Genomic DNA, 20,624 nt, shown 5'->3' with positions numbered 1-20,624 from the left:
ATCTTTGTTTTAGCTTTTTCCTTTCTCTACGCTAGCCTCACCATTTCTTTTATTTTATACTACTGTGTAAAAATGTCAGTGAAATCTTGACCGTCCATTTCACTAACTGGAGATTTCCAAGCCGGATCCTTTCTAGCTTTCACGGAGAAGACGAAGAAACTATTCATTGAGCAGTCCATTGAAATCTCATCTGGGTTTCCCAAAGAATATGCAAATTCAAAGACTTTCGTTTCAAAATCACACTCTCACACCACCAAGTTACTCACCCACTCCTCATATTTTCCCTTCTTTCCCTCCCACGAACCACTCCACTAAACTTGTGTCCCATCCAAATTCGAAATCTGGGTTTTGCAATTTACTCAAAAGAATGTCCAAATCACCAACTGGTGTGAAGAACCGTTCTGGTTTGGTTAGGGTCAGATGCGGCGGAGTGACACAAGATAATGACGATGGGTTCTATATGAGGAGATGTGTGGAGCTTGCCAGGAAGGCAATTGGGTGTACCAGTCCCAATCCCATGGTGGGCTGTGTGATTGTCAAGGATGGGAAAATTGTTGGTGAAGGTTTTCACCCTAAAGCGGGGCAGCCTCATGCTGAGGTAAAACCCACATTACTCTGTTTTAAACATAGTTATTCTATTGTGAACTGTGTGATTTTTTTCTGCTTCTTTTTGTCTTCAAATTCGAATGATAAGCTTTGAGCATTCTGTAACTTAAGTTAAAAATTTTGTCTAAAACTTTTGAGAAACTGTTTGTTGGCACTTTGGAAGTGGTTTGTGCGTTTGACAGCAAAGTGTTCAAGGTAGAAAATTTCTTATGTAATGTGATAGAACGACTTAGCTCTGACTGAATCATTGTCTAAGTTTGTGAAACAATAATGTCTACGATCCATTTTTAGTTTAGTTCAAATTGCGTTTCACTTGGAAAGAGAAAACAAAAATACTGTTTGGTAAGCATGTTTGGGCAATTCTTCGCCTTGTCTGCAAACAGAGTCTGAACAGAGGTTTTGCTTTGGATGCAAAGGACCTAACATAGAATGAGTTTGCATTATTATATTTTGGTATGGGTAAAGAGAATTACACACGTCTGATGTGAATATGTTTTCACTGCTTGAATTTAATTGAATCATGTGTACAATATAAATAACTTTTACAAGATAGAAAGTATGGCTAAGCTGGGACTGTTACAAATTCAAATTTCAAACTTATACAAACTAACTCTGAACTTGAATATCTTTGTACGTGGATGATAATGTTGGAGATGAGGTGAACTCCTTGTCTATTCAAACTTACTCTGATCTTGAGTATCTTCATTTGTGGATGATGAGGTATGACTCCTTGTCTATCATGGATACTTCAATACTACCCCGCAATCATAACGGGAGGATGCGAACGTTAATGATTGTCACGTAGAGTTGAGAAACGAGCACAGATAAAGGCTCTGTGAGAAGATTAGATTTTTGATCTTTGCTTGAGATAAATCGGACAGTGAGTTCTTTGGATGCAACACGATCATGCACGAAATGAAAATCAATTTCGATGTGCTTGGTTCGTGCATGGTAGACTGGATTTGATGACGGATATGACCTTATCATGTTTCTGTTTGATTAAATTATGCACTACTACTACCCGTCACCGTATTGCAAGAAACAGTTTACCAACGTACGTGAAATAAATAGGCCTTATTCTTTTACCATTATTGGTTCATTTGTCTTGTGCTATAAATTGTAGTGACATTTTTTTTATCAAACAGCAATTGCAACTTAAAAGAGCCAAATCCTTTTTTCTCCTCTAGAAGACCCATTAATCAGCTGTGAGATGCCATAGCTGTCATTGCAAAAGGTCAATCTTCACTCTGTAGAGAAAAAACAAAAAAGAAAATAAATGCTACCAAGAAAGTCTTATCCTCTTGTAAGTTGCATAGAAAAGGCTCTTCGATCGGAGAAAAATGTATCAAGTAATTACATTACAAGCACTTGATATGTTTCATCAATTCAGTTAATGGCCAGTGGCCACTTGACTGACAAACTAAAAATGCTGAAAAAATAAAAGTTAAGGGGCTTATTTGTCCAGTTTTGTAGCTTATGATTATATGGTAGTTAGTTCTTTTTGCGAAATAGTTCAAGTAGAAGTGTAATTTGCCTTTAGTGTATTTGTTTTGGAACATGATAGAGTTAGGAATTAGAGAGAAAATTATAATAAGTCCTGTTGATGTACAATTTTTGCATATTCAAGAGGTGAAACCTTGCAGGTGTTTGCTCTGAGAGATGCTGGGGATTTGGCTGAGAATGCAACAGCATATGTGAGCTTGGAACCATGTAACCACTATGGGAGAACCCCTCCCTGCACTCAAGCCTTGATTAAAGCCAAAGTGAAAAAGGTAGTGCTTGGAATGGTGGATCCAAATCCAATAGTGGCCTCGAAGGGGGTGGATAGACTGAGAGATGCAGGAATTGATGTGACTGTGGGCATTGAAGAAGAATTGTGCAAGGCGCTTAATGAGGCCTATATCCATCGAATGCTGACTGGAAAGCCTTTTTTAACACTCAGGTAAAGTCACCACTTTTTTCTGTATTATTTATTGATCATGAATAAGTAGTTATCAATCTTCATAAATGCTCTTTCTTTTGGGGTTTTTGTAAAGCCTTCAATTGGTATGGTTAAAAATGTTGCTTGTGGGTTCTTATATTTCAAATTTACTTGACAAGTTGCAGTTTTTAACTTTTATTATGAGTAAATATAAACAAAAATGTATTCCATTTTAAGGACTCTTTGTGACCTGCAGATACTCTCTCTCAGTTAATGGCAACGTTTTAGATCAGCTTGGTGAAGGAGTGACAGAGCCCGGTGGATACTACTCACAATTATTACAGGAATATGATGCAGTTATACTTTCTCCCAGCTTATTTATTGATGAGCTCTCCATTCCAGCATCCCAAGAACCTGGAGCCAAGCAACCCTTTTGGATTTTAACAGCAAGAACTCCTAATCCTCCCATCAAAATCCCAGATCTAACCACTGAAGAAGCTGCTAAGGTAATAATCTTCACAGACAAAGAGATGGATGTAGAGCCTGAAACAGCTCAACAGGGAATTGAAATGGTGGTTTTGGATCGGATAAATCTGAAGGAAATTTTGGAATACTGTGCGCGCCAAGGGTTTTGCAGTGTTTTGCTGGATTTGAGGGGGAACTTTGGAGATCTTAAAGAGCTTCTCAAAGAGGGCATTGAGCAAAATCTGTTGCAAAAAATTGTGATGGAAGTTTTGCCGGTTTGGGATGGAAGTAATAGTGAGAATTTGCTAGTGGCAATGCAGAGTCTGGATAAAAGAATAAAAGTGAAGAATTTACGACGTAGAATCTCAGATAACAATGTGGTACTCGAGGCCTATCTTTAAGTGATTCGAATTTTTTGGAGTCAACGAATGAGGTATAATAGTTAAGTGTTTGGGTTTGTCTATTGTTTTTTTCCATAATGGCAGTTTCGCCAGGGATTCCATCTTCAATAGGCTGAGAAAAGGAATCAATCCAGCATATTTTGCTTTCACACCTCACTCGTTTTCTTTATTTACAAAGAACAAGGTGGCATAGTCCCCTACTACCCTGACCTCAACATATTTTCTCATTTGCAGCCCATTTTTAGCTTTAGAGTGCTGTATCTTGTATGCAAAGTTTGAAGAAGCATTCCATCAAATGATAACACAGAGATATGTCCTGATTATTCTCATTTGAATGCAAATTGTGCGCCGCATAACAGCAATTGAATTAAATTATAATGGTTAATGTATTGACAAACTTTACATGACTAGGAATGTTTGGCGAGAGGCTTGCATGTGCAGTTCATACTTTGTAAAACAGGTTTAGAAATTGTCTTTATGTTAAGAAACAAAATGACAACTTGTAGATAACTGTCATCTCCACATACATCCGGTAGATCTTGAACATCTAACTTCGCTCTCCACTCTATTCTCTCGGCGGAGGGCGTGACGAGCTGATTGGGAAAGACAAAGGTGAAGCTTTAGTAGCAGAAATAATTTGGAAGGGGTTTGATTTGTGGTTTTGGTCCAAATGAATTAGATATTTTGGCTGCAAGTGCGAGGATCCTTGATCAGAGCATTCCATCTGCAGATTTCTTTAATGAAAGTGATTCAAATCCGAGGAGACAGATGTATATGCTACAACTTACTGTCAGTCGGTCTAGTGGCAATCTCATGAAGGATTCTCTTTCACCGCATGCTGACTGAAGGGAACTAGATGAGACAATTGAGTTGTCATTCCTCTTTCCTTCGCTTAGGAAGGAAAAGGGCGATTTAGCCCTGCCTTTAAAGATGGGAAGAAAATCAAAAAGAGAAACATTCTGTATGCTGAACATTTATAGAAGGTGAAGAAGCATTTTCCATATGGAGTCACAACACAAAATGAAGTATTTCCATGTAAATCTAGAATCTTGAATGCATAACAGCTTAACAGGGAAGAGAATGCAAAGAGATTGTAGTATACGCTCTGTTAGTAAATCTCCTTTGACCTATCCAAGTCATCTCAAAACAATCAAAATAGAAACTCAGAACAGCTCAAATTGGTGATTTAGTCTATCATCAACATGACTCTATTATATACATATACATAACACAAGAAAAAGTTCTTGGGAATTATTGAATAGGCCATTTCATATCTACATATGTGGATGCTAAAGCCCCACTACAGAAGATGCGGGTAACCTGCCTTGTATCCTAAATTGTGAAAATAGATGAGCTTTCCATCTGCCTAGGAATTAGGCCGGCCATTTGGTGAGTGCTCCTTAGAGTGGCTCCTTAGTTTTGCAGCCAGCTGAGCTTGAATTATTTTGTCAGTTGCAATTGCTTCCTGAATGTTGCTGTAAACCTGCTTGCATAGCTCATCCAGTGCAAGCATTGGAAATGGCTCCTCGATAAGAACACCAACCTACAGAAGCCGAACATCATTCAGTCACAAATGGCGAAAAGTAGAAAAAGATTATCACATGGCAATAAAACTTCTCTAGCACACATTCAATCACACACATAATATGGCAGATACCAGGGATACATACTTCTTCTATGCAGAATAAAGAAGCGGCACTAATGAACGTAGCCGGAATCACAATCCAATGGCAATCATCCCAAAGTATGATAGGAAGAGTGAGATGCCAGAGGACCAGAAACCTTGAGGTCAAGCGTGTGTAGGAGAGGGGGATGGGGATACCCATAAGTTGCTCACAAACTCCAATTCCTTCATGGAAACAAGAGATCTTTGACTCCTGCATCACATTTAAGAAACTTTGACATCAATAAAAAAGAATTTCAGAAAGTATACAAGATTTAGTAAATTTGAGTGGAAAACAACATTTCAGTGTCAAGTTCAATTTGTCATTAATTAATTCTAGGCATTTTTCAAAAATATTTACTGCCATTAAAGAAAACAAAAAGACTGCACATCAAGAATCAAAAGTTTTCCAATTCTAAACCTGATTACCTGTAAATTGATTTGATTTCCATGACTGTGTAACCATTATCCAACATCTTGGAATGAAATAAAATACCCAAGCCAAAAAATAAAACAGAAAACACTCTGGGTCACTTTTGGAAACTTTATTAGTTAGAATGGAAGACTTAATTGATCAAAGAAGGGAGCAATTACCAACATATTTTTCCTTGATTCCTCCAACTTTAGCAACTGAAGGCTCTGAGAGATGAACTCAATAATGCAACGAGGCCGATGCTTCGAATTGAGCACTATTGCTAGATCGTCTACTTCAAGAAAACTTTGGAGGTCTTGCCTAATATCTGAGTCATAAGTAAGATGGCACTGCATTTAAACTATTCGAATCAGTAAGTTGTGTCACCAAGCTAATCCTAACCCAATCACATTCTCTAAATCACAAAAAAATAAAATAAAATAAAACTAAAAACATTGAGATTGAGCTTTTCTCCAGCATATCATATTGTTACACCAGCCCATTAATTGCTTTGTGGTACAAAAATATCAATTCCAAAATTTTGTACACCTTCCGATTGAGCACAACTTCAAACATACTAACTGAGAAAAGTCTATACGCAGAATATGGTACACTACCAACAACAAGAAATTAAACATAAAAGTTAGAAGCCTCGAACCAACCAACCTTAAGTGCAACCGGAAATGCCATAATATACTGCAAAAGTGCCTTCTTGAGGGGGGCATTTTTACCCGAACTCTCAACCCCACCAATCACCTGCCTCGCCAAATCATTGGTCCCAGCAATCACCTTGGTCCATGCCTTCCTCCCCTCCTCGAACCTCGAGTACGACGCCTCGGTCCGGAACACCAGCAAGAGCGCCAGCGCCGGCGCAGTCAGCTGGTACGGCAACGTTGAGGCCTTCAACACCGGGAAAAACCCTGGCAACCACTGCACAGACACTGCGTAATTATACCCTGCAATGATAGCAGCGAAGGAGGTGAAGGCGATCACTGGCGGCACCAGCGATAGGACCACTCGCGACGACAGGCTCGACATGACGTGGCGCCAATGGCGGAGCGAGCTCCGGTGCTGGACCCATTTCTCGTGGTCGTAGAGGGTCCGCTTCTGTCGCATTCCACGCTCTTTCACGTGGTCTGCCCAATCCGGTATCGCGTGGAGGATCGAGACGAGGGTTTGGGAGTTATCGGAGGGTGGGGAGCAGTGGGTTTTGAAGGAGAGGGTGGTTTTGGGTTTGGCGGGAAGGGTCAGTGGGGGTAATTTGATGAAAGTTTTGGGGGTGAAGTTGGAGGGGAGAGAGATTTTGGAGGTGGGTTTGATGGGGTTTGTGGGTTGTGTCATTTGCAGGAGTTAGGGTTTGGAGGGAGGGGGAAGAAGAGGGCATGTTAGGGTTTCTGAGAGTTCAGAGTTCAGAGTGGGATGGGTTAGTTAGAAACGGTTGTTTTTTGTGAAGGAGGTTTTTACACGTTCAAATTTTTTTTGTTGAATAAAATAATGGGAGTAATTTTAGGTTTACAGGTGGCTGGGAAGATTTGCTGTGACAGGCAGATTTGCACTGTGGATTTGAATCACTGCCTCTGCCTGGCGTGGAGGGGTTCTATTCTTTTTCTTTTTCTTTTTCTTTTTTTCGCCTGTAAGAAAAAAAGAGGCTGCAAAAACTCCCATGGGGATCTCTATCATTATCATGGGGGAGATTTAATAAGGAGTACAAATCTTTGGAAAAACCGTAAGTCAAACCGGTAGTAGCGGCTCAGTGAGTTATGTTGTGAATATAGCGGTTTGCGCTCTTGTCAATCTTGGTGGCAGTCTAGCTGTAAAATGAGTAAAGAGACCAAAAATATCAAAAATAATGAGGGCAATTCTCCAAATGTTGGTGAGGTGAGGTTTTTCGAGGCTAAAGGTAATAGATAATGCTGACATTGTTGCGAGGCTGATACATATAAAATTATAAAAATACTCTTGTGTATAAAGGATCGGCTCCTCTCCAATTCCTCTCAACTGGAGAAGATCTTGATGAATCTGAATTGGTGTCAATGGCAGCAAAGGCAGAGTGAAATTTTATTTTGATGTGACGAGGGGGAGTGGGCAGCTAGGGAATGGGTTGGGAGTGAGGAATTCTCCATGTTTTGATGTGTAAGGCTGGTGAAGTTAATATGTTTGAAAGAGTGAAGGATTGGGATTGGAATCCTTATGAACTTGATTATTCTAGCCATCCAAATTAGATCAAAGGAGTTTGTAGCAAAGAGTTGAAAATGGTGTATGGAATATAATTGGCTGCGGGCACTCATGTTTTTGATTTGGGTAAAACTCTCAACCCACCTAAAAAGTTATACTTGTTGTAGTGAGTAAGGTTCCTTGCATAAAAATAAATTTAAAAAATAAATAAATAAATAAAAAGATATTCATTAACGAAAATAGGAAGCATTGTAAAGTTGCTCTCAACTATATACGAACGAATTGGAAATTAGCTCCCATTATTTTTGACATTTGAAGCTCAATCCCAGCCTCCTCCTCCAACTCTTGGTTGGGTTGGTTAGGAAATTCAACTTCTACACCCACAATGTGGCAAGATTGGGCCACCATTATATTATTTTCTGAAAGCATATTCTCATATCCTCCTCTTCTCGTCTGCTTGACAGTGAAAAGGATCGCCTCCTCCCTTTAATTTTAATTTTTATAATATTCTTACCATTTAAAAAAAGAAAAACATAAGCAAAAGCAAAAACAAGGACAAGAAATGGCATACCAAATAATGATATGCAAACCATCCGTGTGTTTCTCTTAAGTTTTGAGTTCAAACATGAGGCAAATTTGTGGGCATGAATTCGATTAACTGCCTTGGGGAAAAATAGAAAAATGTCTATAAAACAAGTTCACAGAGAGTTCAGTTTGCCACAAAGCTACCTTCATATCAATTCTTTAAAGAGACAACCAGAGGAAAGTAGTCTATTTGTGGCCGTAAAAACAAAGTGCCTCTGAAAGCAAATCACCACAACGCCGATCCCAGAAAATTGCACCATGCAAGTGGTACAACATTCTGGTGGCAAATCAGCGCCCGACGTGCACTTTGAATATACAAGCTTTTGGCACGGCTCAAGATCTACACGCTTTTTTCGGATACGAGACCTGTTCATGTACAGATTTCATCCAAGCAAGCTTAGAAAACAGCATAAGAGGATGTTCAATCCATAGCACGTAAACATCATAGCAAGTATTCGTTTCCAGCAAGAGGTCCAAGCATACGAGATATCCATGCAAAAAACAAAATGTGTCAAAAGAACTGGGTCTCGTATTACAACCTTCAAATATTCAACAATGTTGTAGCAAAACTTTAAACCCATTATGTTCCTGTACAAAGTGAGCTGCCCATCAACGAAGGATGTTCCTTTGCACTATTGGGTCCCAGCTTCTCCGTTTGTCTCTCTTGAGGTTATTTCTTTGATCCAAATACATACTCCTTTACAGAATTTTGTGCTGACAGTATCGCCTTCTTAATCTGCCGTTGCAAATTTGTGTCATCACAAACTCCAAAAGAATACCAATCTTTACATGTATGTGGATTTGTCAAATGGAACTATAATTAAATACAAGGAAAACTATTTCTTATCTACAATAAAAAGATAGTAATGTAAATTATCTTTTATCAGTTAAGGATTTCCTCAACAATATTGCTTTCCAAATGTCATGTACATGAACTATTACTTTTTGAGAAGTAACACCGGGTAAACCTTCTGATCTGTGCTTTTGTTCACGCTCTGCTTATCTTCTTTCAAATGTAGATCATGCATCAATCTAAACATTTTAACTTGACAAATGAAAATCCAATGTAACTTTATTCATAGTTCTTACCAATAATGCAATGGTCAAAAAGAAATTTCACAGGAAACTGACAAAATTTTCTGCCTTAAAAAGGACTCAAAAATTAAAAACAATTAGAAGAAGTATAATTTGGACAAATTAAATGTTTGTGTAGAAGTGTGTGTGTGTGTGTGTCTATGCGTTGAGAGGGACAGAGAGGAACCAAAGAGGAAACAAGTATATCAGTTCAAAAAGATATATATATAGAGGGATGCACAAATTAAAAGCAACTGAGATTTAGACAAAACAACTTCAAGTGATTCCCTAAATTTTTGAACCCCACGCACATCTACTATATTATGAGAAAGTTGATCGTAAAACTACCCCTAGCGGTATTTCATAACCCCAATGTCAAAAACCCTCCATTCAAGAAGAAAAATCTAATTTAATAGTGGAGAAGTGCCACAGTTTTCTATGATAAATTATAGGGTCACGTTGATGTTCAAGTGAGCATATAAATTGAGGTATACAAGTGCACTTTTAAAGTTACATTTCCAGGACAAATTCTTAAAATTTTCTCTTTCTATCCATTCTTTACCTTTCTTCCAATCATAGCGTATCATTAGAAAGCATTCTAGCAGTTCCCATCACTATTTTCCTTTAGAGCTTCTAAAAATTACACCCTAAAACTTTCTGTTTGACTGTATCAAGCTCTGGCACCTGTTATGCTTGTGAACAAAATTCTATTCCATACCCTTATTGCTAGAGGCGACCACAACAGGGTGGGCAAAAAGGTAGCATCAAATACATTTGGCACTTCCAAAAAACGTGGTCATGCAAGGGTATTTCAGGGCAGAACTGAGATGAAACCTTGATTGACCTTGTTATTCTGGTCAACTAAGGATCATTTTAATATGCCATGTAATCCTGGCTTTCAGTCTCTTGAGTAGCATTTCTACCTTATATTCTAAAAGTCTTACACCTCAAACAGATTAGAAACTTCATACTACAAACAAAAAAGAGATTGATCGATCAGTTCTTTTTTTTTTAAAAAAAAAAAAAAAAAAAAAAAGCTCAATTCCAGCATTTCTATTTGGCCACACAGCCTTGTAAGATCCTCACGCCACCTGGATCTTCGCTGGACATGGGCAAATCGTTCATAAAACTTTCTACCATCTCATCCCTTATATGGACACATCCATTCTAGTTCTAGATAAATTCTGTCTTGCCACTTGTTTGTCTTAGCATTCAGTTATTCTCATTCTCAATCGCAATCTGTGCCTTAGGTGCCAATTGCAGGACCCCTAATGTCTCATCTACTGCAATCAAAGTATTCACATTATGATGAAAATCACGCCTAATGAAGCAGAGTTCACTAGTTCGAATCTCCCATCCTCCCCTCCCCTCCGAGACAAACAAAAAAAAAAAAAAAAAAAATACTTATAAAAAGAAAAATGGTGAAAATCACGATTATCTTCTTATCAACTAAATTAGACAAAGGGAAAAAAATCATATTCAGCCAAATTTACACCATAACAAGCAACATTGTACAAACCCAATATCAAAAACGACCACCAAACTTGTGAACTATACAATAGCAAATCCTGGCTCAAAATATAACATTTTTCAAGAAACAATCCAACGCAAAGCGAAAATGTCTGTCATTGAGTAAAGAAAGGCAATTGAGAAATGAAGATGATATCAGATAAAAGCATCCAGGATATAAAGAGACAAAAAAAAAAAAAAAAAAAAAAAAACCTAAAGCCCATATTATAAACTTCAAAACTAAACCATCCAAAACCTTATGCTCCATTTGAATGCTGATTGCACATGAACAACAGCAAATATATATATATAAAGGAAAAACATACAGGATCGAGGGCGTTGGGTTCTGGGCCATAGTCAGCGGTTAAGAGAAAATAGGAAGCAGTGACAGTGGCCACCATGGTTGTCCTCCTCACCAACTTCTCGGTCTTTGGGTTCATCATGCTTCTTCTACTTCAGCTCTGCACATCAAAGACTTGTTACAGAGGGAGAGAGAGAGAGAGGGTTTTAGTTTTAGATGAGAAAGTCGAAGACGGTTTTGGAAGAGTTAAGATTTGAAATACCAGAAACTATACCCCCGATGGTTTTATTAACGGGAAATGCTTGATGGAGTCACTCATCCGTCCCACCACCCATTTATAATAAAAAATTAATTTTTTATTAAAAAAGACTCACGGGAATGGATGAGTGTCCCTTGTGTAGCAAGCCTCTTTATTAACGGGGCAAATATACAATAAATTTTTAAGTCGTAGCGTGATTTGAAATTGATCCGTCACTTTTTAAAAATTAACTTTTGTTGTTAAGGTTTTTTCTGGAATTTTGAAATAAGTTATTTCTTGAGTTTTCCACCTATTTTTGTAACTTTTGTTAGTGTCATGTCAGCCATTTTCATCACATCATCTTAAAATATTATTTTTATTATTATATTATAAATTTAATTTAAAAAAAAAAAAAAAAAATTAAAGTGGGGGGTAATGGGTGGTTGTCGATGGCTTGCGAGCCACCTCAAGAGGTGGCCCGTGCCACCCCAATTGGCTGGGGTGCCCTTCGAACCACTCCTAAATCCATTTCGGAGGAGGCTACAGGCTACCCCTAAAGATGGCATGAAGGCCACCCCGAAATGAATTTAGGTGGGCAAGGGTAGCCGCGCACCGCTCCAAGCCACCTTTATGGGTGGCGTGCGGCCTCCCCCAAGGGTTGGGCTTGGCCTTTGAACCGCCCCTCGATGCATTTTGGGGTGGCCCGGCCCTAGGGAGTGACTCGCAGACCACCACCCCCCAAATTCCCCATTTTCATTTTAAAAAAATAAATGTTATTATTATTATTTTTTAGATGAGATTAAAAAAAAATGATAATATAATAGCAAAATAATATTTTAAGATGATGTGATGAAAAAACTGACGTGACACTAACAGAAATTGCAAAAATGGACAGAAAACTCACGAAATGACTGATTTCAAATTCATGAAAAACTTAAGCAACAAAAGTTAATTTTTAAAAAGTGAGGAATCGATTTTAAATCGCGCTCTGACTCGGGAATTTATTATACATGTACCCTTAATAATATATCAGTGATCTCCTTATTGTCTCCATACAAGATAGAATCGGCTGATCCCTAGCCTCCAACACCCATGCATTAAAGCTCTCCGCAATGTTATTTAGTAAAATGTCACTGCAGCTTGTAGTGGAGAATGCATGGCGGGACCACATCTTAGGGTTTATCTTCTCGATGTAGTTGTATGCTCTTTGATCCATACCCTTAATCACCTTGAGGTAATACTTGAATTGTATTTCATTGGAAGCCCTTGCTGCACCCCATAGAGCATCTTTGAACTCTTTCCCTTTAAAGCATTTTCTCTTGATATTGGCATGCAGATGTTTAACACAGTACCTCTGCTCGGCGCCAGACATCAAATCTTCTAAAGCATTAACCAACCCCTGTTTGATATTGTTAAAAGCAAACATGTCAAAATATGTTTGATAACAAAAGTTTAAGAAAACATGTTAATGTACATTAAATATTACATTTTGACGGTCGGACATAAAGGACCACATATGCTTCCGATCATACCCAATATCATCCAAAAGTATTTTCAAGAATCAAGTCCATGTGTCCCTAGTTTCAGCTTCGCATATAGCATATGCTATCGGGTAAATGTCATTGTTTGCATCCCGAGCAATTGCTGCATGCAGTTGACCACTCCACTTCCCTCATAAAACATGTATCTACGCATATCATTGGCCTACAGGCAGCCAATAAACCTTCCTTGCAGCTCGCCAACGAAACATACATCCTTTGAAATAACACTCCATCCCGCTGAATGAACGCTGATGAATCCAAATTCCATTGCAGTAATGCATTGGCATACTCTCTGGTGTGCTTGTACTGCTCACCATCTATACCATCCAGTATCGCCAATGCCATTCTTTTTGCACGGCGGCAGCTCAACATTTTGAAGTCAACATGGTAGTCCCTCCGGATCATCTCCCTTAAAGCTGTCGGTTTAAGGTTTCTTTGGTCTTGAAAGCTGTCTATATATCTATTAGCAGCCCACCTAACTGTTGCCCGCTTGTTATCGTGGTAGCTGCCACAATTATGAACTGGCTGAAAAGTTTTGATATGGAAAAATTTTCTACAGTTCGACCAACTTGCATGTATTCTCCAGCCACATTTTTTCTTGCACTCCGCGGAGACCCGTGTCTTCTCATTGTGTTTGTACATATAGCAAAGGAATTTTCCACTGCAAACATTTTCAATGTTTCCTTGAACTCAGTGGGGTTGTTGAACTTCAACCCTACTGTCAATGTAATTATGTCTTTCAAGTCCCGCATGGGCCTCCATTTCGGATACCTCCTCACTCGTCTACGAGGACCCTCACCTTCATCCTTCTCCTCCTCACTATCCATACTGTGAAATGTTTCACTGTCATCAGACTCTGCATCAGGGTCATTTATTGGATCACCTTCATCCTTTGATGTAGATGCCTTGTCCCACGTCCAAAACATTTGTTTGTTTCTTCTCTTGCTTCGCGTACAACATTATCTCATTTTTCTGTAAAAATGTCTTCTTCTTCGCCTTCTGTGACCTCAAAGTCACTCATCTCAAGGTATTTCTCATCAGCCTCCTCATCATCATCCTGAGGCTGTTGTGGAGGCTGTCGAACTGACTGCTTCCGAGGTTGCCAGGCAGTTTGCCGTCGAGGCTGCCGAGCTGACTTTCGGGCAGCCTGCTGTGGTGGCTGCACAGCAGCTTGCTCTACTGGCTCATCAGACTGTGGCTCATCTATTGAAGGTTGTGATGTGTGTTGTGGCAAATCCTCTTCGGAATACTAAATCTCCACCTCTGATGGAGTTTAAGAGAGAGGCAGCATTGGGGTCACCATTTCAATTGGGACTGGTTCAGCTAGTTCCTCCTCTTCATGGTCAACAAACACATGCAACTTCACATTGCCATCTTTTATGATCCCGTTGATCATTTTTAAGAAATCTTGGTATGAATTAAGACTGTTTATATTTTCGTTGCTTTCATCGTCATACTTGTAATACATTGCCATAATTTCATTGTATTTGTACCCCATGTACGACTCTAGGATATTTGTAAGGTCCCAAAAACAGAACTTGTCTGCATCTAGTCTATTAACTTCCATACAATCTCCTCCTATGTACTCCATCCTATGTCCGGGCAGAAATCCATGGTGGCAAATGACTAGATCAAATATTGGGTCCATTTCTGCACAATTATGACAAAAATCAAACTCACATACACAACCAAACCAAGCACACATTTTATAAGGCTACTTCTTTCAATACACAGAAATCATATCACATAAGCCTACTTAATAAGCCTAGATTGTCGCATATATGTATTAGGCTGGAGTGTCAATGTGCACATATCTAATAATATGTTATAGAATGTGTGCACATTGTGAGATGTGACAAATTAACTTGTGAGCATAGCCAAGACACAATTGACACATCATATCTTATATTATGTATACAGTCTATATCATGCCACTCTGAACATATTATTTATATAGCATAACAATTTTTGAAACGATATTACAACAAATAATAACAGAAATCATGACTACTACCTATAACTTCTACATTATTTGTACAAGTTTCCCAAATTTATGTTACATAATTTCATAATAACAGTATCATTATTTAACAAGTCCTACTTAGTATTAAATGCGTGGATGGGCATATGTACAAATTGGAAACTCATACGTACAAATTGGACCAATTAGATGTTTTATAATTGTACTTACACTGTGGAACTTCAGTTAAGAACACCCACATTGTCAGAATAAGCACCAAGGAGTGGGGACCAATGACATGCGAATACTTAAAAATTACTACTCACCCAACTCAAACCCAGAACTAAATAATGCAGTAATTCCAACAACCAACCGACAACAACATGTCAGAAGATGCCAAAAGCTACAACCGACAAAAACATACAAAACATAGTGCATTGGGGACCCTACATAAAGTTGGGGACTTTATGCTTTGCCCACTAAACCAAACTCATATAATATTACTTTGTCCAACCTTAAGACAAAATATGTATATAAAGCTTATTGGGTCAAGTCCTTCCGCAGCTCACAAAGAAACTTCACACAAAGTATCATGAAAAACAACTTTAGGGTCTTAGAAATACCTGCTGTTCTTTCACTGCTACTCCGTCAAAGGATGGCTGAGTGGGTTCCGGGAAGGATGGCCGACTGGGTTCCGGGAAATATAACCGGAAATCTGCTTCTAAGCCTCCGATCTAACAGATCCGGCCTAAATGTTGGAACTTTAGCTTGGGGAGGCAGAAATGGACGGGGCGTTGCAACAGACGGAAGAGGTTTGGGGGGAGGTCGACAAACTTTGAGAAATTAGGGCGGGGAATAATTGTGAAGTTGGGAAGAAAAAGGGATCGGAAACAATTCGAAATAGTTAACGGCACTCCCTCTTAAATGACGTGGCAATGGAGTGAGTTATGTGGCTCATGTTTCGTATCTGATGTGGCGTGGTGACAGGTGTCGCACCGTCCAATTAACACGTGTTCACTGACATTGTCGGACGTTAGTTTTGGATGGAAAAATGGACGGATGTACCATTTTCGTCTTTTCACATACCACAAGTATCACCTATGATAAAAAGTAAAACTCAGGGGACAAAAAATAAAGTTTACAAACCATAATGGACAAGTTTCTATTTAACCCTTTTTTTAACTATAAGAAGTTTTCAGCCAATTTTTATAGCATTGGATGTTAATTATAAATGGGTGTAACTACGTTGACTTATTTGGCATTTTCTTTACTCCAACTATTATTATTATTATTATTATTATTATTTTAATTTTAAATGAACTTATTGTGCATTTTTCCCAAAACTTTTCATCAAGTTTCTCAATTTAAACCTAAGAGTCGGCCAAACGCCTCAGAAACTCTCCATTTGATTTTTCGGACCAACACATCCTCAAACCCTCAGACTTGGAGCATACAAAACCCAGAGAAGACCATCAATGGAGGAACCTGTGCGAGCCCAGACCACACCGACCCAACTCCCAAACCCTCCAACCACAGCCCAGTGTCCCCCTCCACAACCTCCTGCTCCCACTCCTCCTCGTCCTCCTAAGAGCAAGAAGAGACCGCTTGACACTAGTGTTCATATCCATAATCCCAGGTACTTCAAGATGCGTGCTGTTCTTAAAGAGCTTCGTCCTCATTTTATCGAGGTACAATTAAGTAGCTACAAGAACAACAATTTAGTCGGAATTTCTGGTAGTCTTAAGATATTATGCGATTTCATTTCTGGGTTCCTTTTGTGATGCATGTTTATGTAGTAAGTTTTTTGTTTTCGTCATTTGAAGTACATGTTGGCACTAACTGGGTTCTTTAATACACAAGTTACAGTTATATTAAGATTTCTAGTGATCGGTTTCTCTTCTTGATGCATAATTATGACAATATGGGTGGGAACTAGGACAATATTTAACATTTCTTATGGTAAAAATTTTGTTTTTAAAAGGTAATCCGGGTGCTGCTATGTGTTATTTTTGTTCTCTGTGATTGGCCTGGAGGTGCTTGACATGGGATTTTGAGGCTAGGAATCGGTGTTTGATATTATTGTGTTTGAAAAAAAGTCTTGATATGATCACAGTAAGGTCTTCCTTTTCTATTCATGTACAGAATCTAAGTCGGTGAGTTTTAATGAAATTGATAGTGTTGAAAATTGGAAAATGTTTTAGAAATTTTATATTTTATTGTTCCGTTGAATTTTTTTTATGGTAGCTCTGAACATATGCTCTAAACTCTCGGTAAGCATGCTAAGTCGTATAGATGAAACATGAAGGTACAAAATCTATCTATAGTTACTGAGAGATATTGCTTATGATGTATTACGTGGAAAATCATGAGGAGTTAGTAGTGTTTATTTGCCATCTTTCTGGGCTGGACCTGATGCTGCTTGGGCAGTGTACTTAGGCTAATACACATTGGCATTTATATACACCATCTGTAGTGTTCATAAGGTTAGGCATGCAGTAAAGTGCAGTGGAATATCTAGGCTAATGGGCGTTGCCCTAGTTGTTATAGCTCTTAATGCAGATAGTAGAATCATTCAATTCTTGATCTTATACAAAATGGCATCTCTTTTCCACACAAACTGGTGTTGAAGGGTGAGGTCAAATGTTTAATCCTCGTATGTGTGCTTGACTTGAATTTGCCTATCAAAAAACAGAAAAGAAAAAAGAAAAAGAAATTGAGTTTTGTTAATTGATGAGTTTCATTTCATTAAGTAGTGGGATTAATATGATGCAACCTTCAGGCCAATGTACTAGTTTTGGCATAAGAAGAAGAAACTGGACTTTGGATGAAGGCCCATATAGAAACTGCAAAGGATAGGTAATTTGTTCTCAAATTTTAAATATATTTTATTTTCAGGAGATCTGTCAATCTAAATTTTCTAGTTACCTTGAATTGCACTCTATATGCTCTGATTATGCATATGAAGAGAATCCTAATCATGTATTTAGATAAAGTTAATTTACTAAAGTTAGAAGGGCGGATGAATTTTACTTTTCTCTCAAATATCTTGGTTTTAGGCGTTGCTCTTAAAGAGAAACTTCTACTCCGGCTGAATCTACTGGTGCAGCATTGAAGTTGTTTACTTCACTCTTTTTCTATTGGAAAACTGGCCATGAAGCATTTTTCAGATAAAACTTTCATTTGTATGTCGGTCCTATAAGTAATTTTAGAATTCAAACCAGTTCCATACTTCTTAGTATTTGGTCCAGCCAACTTAGACAATAACACAATGAGCATTTTTCTCTATTTTGTAATCAATCGTCACTGTTTCCTCTAAGTGCTTGTTTGGATGCATTTACTAGTGGTTGGGTAGTTATAGTTTTGTTAACTATTTCCTTTTTCCGAGCATCACCATACTCCAAAGTGCCCTGTATATTATTTCTTTTACACTTTACCCACATTTACTGCAATGGTTTTTTTGCACAATTTGAATTGAGCCATCAAGTGCTTTAAAGAGTTCTTCCTTTCTTTCAGACTAAAAACTTCATGATCAAAGGATTTAAGGTTCATGACATTTCACGTTGGGATATAGTAACTTTTGGCGAGATGATTGTACATTGGAACTGCTTTATTTCCGCGGTGAAATTTATCAAGCATGATGGGCCTGAATGTTCTTTGTTTTTTGGTTTTCTTGAAGGTTCTCCGGACCCGTGACTTTCGGAATTGCGAGGCAGCTCGTGAAATACGAGAACGTAAGCTTAACACTCTTTTAGTTATTCACACGGATGCATATAACCATCTCTGTGTTAGTGCAATTTGGCTAGCCGAAGGTTAACTCTTCATGAGAACAATAATAACAACTGTTATCTTCTATTTTGTGTGCTAGTTTCAATCTTGTAGTTGTCACAATATTCATCTCTCTTCTGTAATTATAGGAGTTTGTCCTCTCTTTTTCCAAGTTGATCCTTGTATTCTCTTTGCTTAACAGATATATAAATATAAAGGTTCTTTCACTTTGGCTTGGCCTAAGATCATGGAGTCAAAGTTGGTTTGCTGATTCATTTCTTTAGAATATTTCTGAAGCGTGTGACATGGATTATCCTTGAACATTTTAGTCAAATCTAATGACAGTTGATCCTTGATATCCTCTGAAGTCAGTTTGCGATGGTTGGCTTGTTGTCACTTTGAATTCTAGAATGTTTGTTAGCATAGTATTGAGATGGATTTGCATCCAATTGAGGATCCATTAATCTTATTCATGACTTGAAATTAGTGATTTATAAACTCCATCCATGCCTGTGCTCATTCTCTAAATCATGCACTTCCAGCCACTATATAGTATCCAAGGTCCCTAAGGATATAACCAAGTCCATGAGATGTGGCCCTTTGTTATTTATATGGTGGATAAGAAGAATGTAATCTGTGTTGGTTCATGACATTTGCTTAAATTTTTAAACTTGCAATTTGCAGAGATGAAGCTTCTCATGGAACTGTGCAAAGAGATCAGAGCAGAAACAGTTTCCATAGTTAAGAGTAAGAATGTAACAGAAAGCCAGCCTTTGTCAGGTGAAAACCGGGAGGGTCAAAAGCCACAAGAGCAACTCCAGGATCTTAAGCCAAGGACGGAGCAGCCTCAAACAGAGACTATAATTTCAAAATCATCTGGGAGTAAATCACTCTTGGGGGTTGCCTCTGAGAAGCATACGGGTGAAGACGGTCAAATTCCTGGGACGTATGTTGTTGGAGGATCAGCTTTCGGCTGGAATTTCATCACTTATTTAGACAGCGAATCAGTCTATTATGGAGTAACAAAAGAAGCATTTCGAACAAGTAATTCAGCAGAGTAATTCCTTTGTATTCCTTTTGCCATTCTCGTTCTGTCTCTCTCTTTTGCACTAATACGCTCAACATTGACAGCTATAAATTCCTGGAACCTATCCCATATCATTAGTGTAAAGGGTTTTTCATGATTTTATCACTTGCAATGAGTATAATATTATTGTTACAATGAGTTTACAATGCATTCCAGTTGAGATCAAGATCCTCTCCATTTCATTTTGAACTGTTTATGGTCTTTATTTTGTTTTGTAGCATCCAATGGCGTACACATATTGTTATTGTTATTTTTTATTTTTTTTAATATTGGCAGAGCTAGTCTCACAGAGGTACGATATTTATATATGTTTTGTTATCTGTCTCTTTCACTTTTACCTAGTTCTTTGATGGGTCTCACTCCTTCCTTAGCATCTTTGATCTTTCATGCATGCCCTTGTCAATAAGCTCTAGGACTAAATAGCCTTTTGTTGTAAAGCACAGCCATTATAGAAGGATGCTTTCTTGATCTACCTTTCCTGAACATCAGACAAAACCCCAAAACTTTAAGCGAAGTGTCGTGTGGGCAAACTGAAGGCAAATGCTGAGCATCAAGAAGTGGGTAACCGTATTACAAATGTTGGAAGCCTGCTTATAATCATTTTCATTTCTTTTGCTTTTGGGGATATGATGGGAAATGTAGCGTCTGGATTCAAAGTTTCAAACTAGTGCGTGAAAAACCCTTTGCACCAGGCCAAAATAATAATAATAATACCCTTCATCACGTACTTTTTTATTTTTTAATAATAATAAAAAAAACCCCACCTTAAAATGAGCCGTGGATCGTAATGTGGTTTAAAAACATTATTTTTTGTTACCTTATGCTCCGTTTGTTTAGGCGTAAAATTATTTTTGGAAAATGATTTCGGCATTTTTCGGTGTTTGGTAGGGGCGAAAATAATAGTCAACCGGAAAATGATTT

The 20,624-nt window shown here is 38.2% G+C and overlaps 4 protein-coding genes across 7 annotated transcripts; 2 read left to right on the top strand and 2 right to left on the bottom strand.

Moving 5' to 3' along the window:
- Window positions 1-13: 13 nt before the first annotated feature.
- LOC133863042 (riboflavin biosynthesis protein PYRD, chloroplastic) lies at window positions 14-4,451 on the top strand. Its single transcript, XM_062299015.1, has 3 exons — window positions 14-598; window positions 2,250-2,548; window positions 2,784-4,451. Exons 1-3 carry the CDS (start codon window positions 209-211, stop codon window positions 3,391-3,393), a joined length of 1,299 nt encoding a protein of 432 aa, XP_062154999.1. The 5' UTR covers window positions 14-208; the 3' UTR covers window positions 3,394-4,451.
- A 15-nt stretch (window positions 4,452-4,466) lies between these two features.
- Window positions 4,467-6,924, bottom strand: LOC133863043 (voltage-dependent chloride channel 1, chloroplastic-like). Of its 2 annotated transcripts, XM_062299016.1 has the most exons (4): window positions 6,135-6,922; window positions 5,651-5,818; window positions 5,064-5,270; window positions 4,467-4,936 (listed from the first exon to the last, which is right to left on the bottom strand). In XM_062299016.1, the coding sequence occupies exons 1-4, from the start codon at window positions 6,807-6,809 to the stop codon at window positions 4,760-4,762; spliced, it is 1,227 nt and encodes a 408-aa protein (XP_062155000.1). In that variant the 5' UTR covers window positions 6,810-6,922; the 3' UTR covers window positions 4,467-4,759. The 2 variants fall into 2 exon arrangements, with proteins under 2 accessions (XP_062155000.1, XP_062155001.1); XM_062299017.1 differs by lacking the exon at window positions 5,651-5,818 and having other exon boundaries at window positions 6,135-6,924.
- A 1,714-nt stretch (window positions 6,925-8,638) lies between these two features.
- Window positions 8,639-11,378, bottom strand: LOC133864114 (uncharacterized). 2 transcript variants are annotated; one of them, XM_062300338.1, is made up of 2 exons: window positions 11,138-11,378; window positions 8,639-8,964 (listed from the first exon to the last, which is right to left on the bottom strand). In XM_062300338.1, the coding sequence occupies exons 1-2, from the start codon at window positions 11,252-11,254 to the stop codon at window positions 8,899-8,901; spliced, it is 183 nt and encodes a 60-aa protein (XP_062156322.1). In that variant the 5' UTR covers window positions 11,255-11,378; the 3' UTR covers window positions 8,639-8,898. The 2 variants fall into 2 exon arrangements, 1 of the variants encoding a protein (XP_062156322.1); XR_009899464.1 differs by lacking the exon at window positions 8,639-8,964 and adding an exon at window positions 9,001-9,260 and having other exon boundaries at window positions 11,138-11,276.
- Window positions 11,379-16,205: 4,827 nt separating this feature from the next.
- Window positions 16,206-19,869, top strand: LOC133863922 (uncharacterized). 2 transcript variants are annotated; one of them, XM_062300073.1, is made up of 4 exons: window positions 16,206-16,539; window positions 18,365-18,394; window positions 18,528-18,582; window positions 19,301-19,869. In XM_062300073.1, exons 1-4 carry the CDS (start codon window positions 16,327-16,329, stop codon window positions 19,675-19,677), a joined length of 675 nt encoding a protein of 224 aa, XP_062156057.1. In that variant the 5' UTR covers window positions 16,206-16,326; the 3' UTR covers window positions 19,678-19,869. The 2 variants fall into 2 exon arrangements, with proteins under 2 accessions (XP_062156057.1, XP_062156056.1); XM_062300072.1 differs by lacking the exon at window positions 18,365-18,394.
- The last annotated feature ends 755 nt before the right edge of the window (window positions 19,870-20,624 follow it).

This window comes from Alnus glutinosa, chromosome 3, assembly GCF_958979055.1.
Source record: "Alnus glutinosa chromosome 3, dhAlnGlut1.1, whole genome shotgun sequence".
NCBI lineage: Eukaryota > Viridiplantae > Streptophyta > Magnoliopsida > Fagales > Betulaceae > Alnus > Alnus glutinosa.
The sequence above is the reverse complement of the archived record's forward strand: the minus strand, read 5'-3'. Positions and strand labels throughout refer to the sequence as shown.

Excerpts from the sequence above, each read along its gene's own strand:
- LOC133863042 (XM_062299015.1), top strand. The coding sequence starts at position 209 with ATGCAAATTCAAAGACTTTCGTTTCAAAATCACACTCTCACACCACCA. Across the intron at positions 599-2,249 it reads CGGGGCAGCCTCATGCTGAG|GTGTTTGCTCTGAGAGATGC; the intron begins GTAAAACCCACA and ends GAAACCTTGCAG. Across the intron at positions 2,549-2,783 it reads AAGCCTTTTTTAACACTCAG|ATACTCTCTCTCAGTTAATG; the intron begins GTAAAGTCACCA and ends TGTGACCTGCAG.
- LOC133863043 (XM_062299016.1), bottom strand. The coding sequence starts at position 6,809 with ATGACACAACCCACAAACCCCATCAAACCCACCTCCAAAATCTCTCTC. Across the intron at positions 5,271-5,650 it reads AATCAAGGAAAAATATGTTG|GAGTCAAAGATCTCTTGTTT; the intron begins GTAATTGCTCCC and ends AATGTGATGCAG. Across the intron at positions 4,937-5,063 it reads CTTTATTCTGCATAGAAGAA|GTTGGTGTTCTTATCGAGGA; the intron begins GTATGTATCCCT and ends CGGCTTCTGTAG.
- LOC133864114 (XM_062300338.1), bottom strand. The coding sequence starts at position 11,254 with ATGATGAACCCAAAGACCGAGAAGTTGGTGAGGAGGACAACCATGGTG. Across the intron at positions 8,965-11,137 it reads AACCCAACGCCCTCGATCCT|ATTAAGAAGGCGATACTGTC; the intron begins GTATGTTTTTCC and ends TTGCAACGGCAG.
- LOC133863922 (XM_062300073.1), top strand. The coding sequence starts at position 16,327 with ATGGAGGAACCTGTGCGAGCCCAGACCACACCGACCCAACTCCCAAAC. Across the intron at positions 18,395-18,527 it reads TCATGATCAAAGGATTTAAG|GTTCTCCGGACCCGTGACTT; the intron begins GTTCATGACATT and ends GTTTTCTTGAAG. Across the intron at positions 18,583-19,300 it reads AGCTCGTGAAATACGAGAAC|AGATGAAGCTTCTCATGGAA; the intron begins GTAAGCTTAACA and ends TGCAATTTGCAG.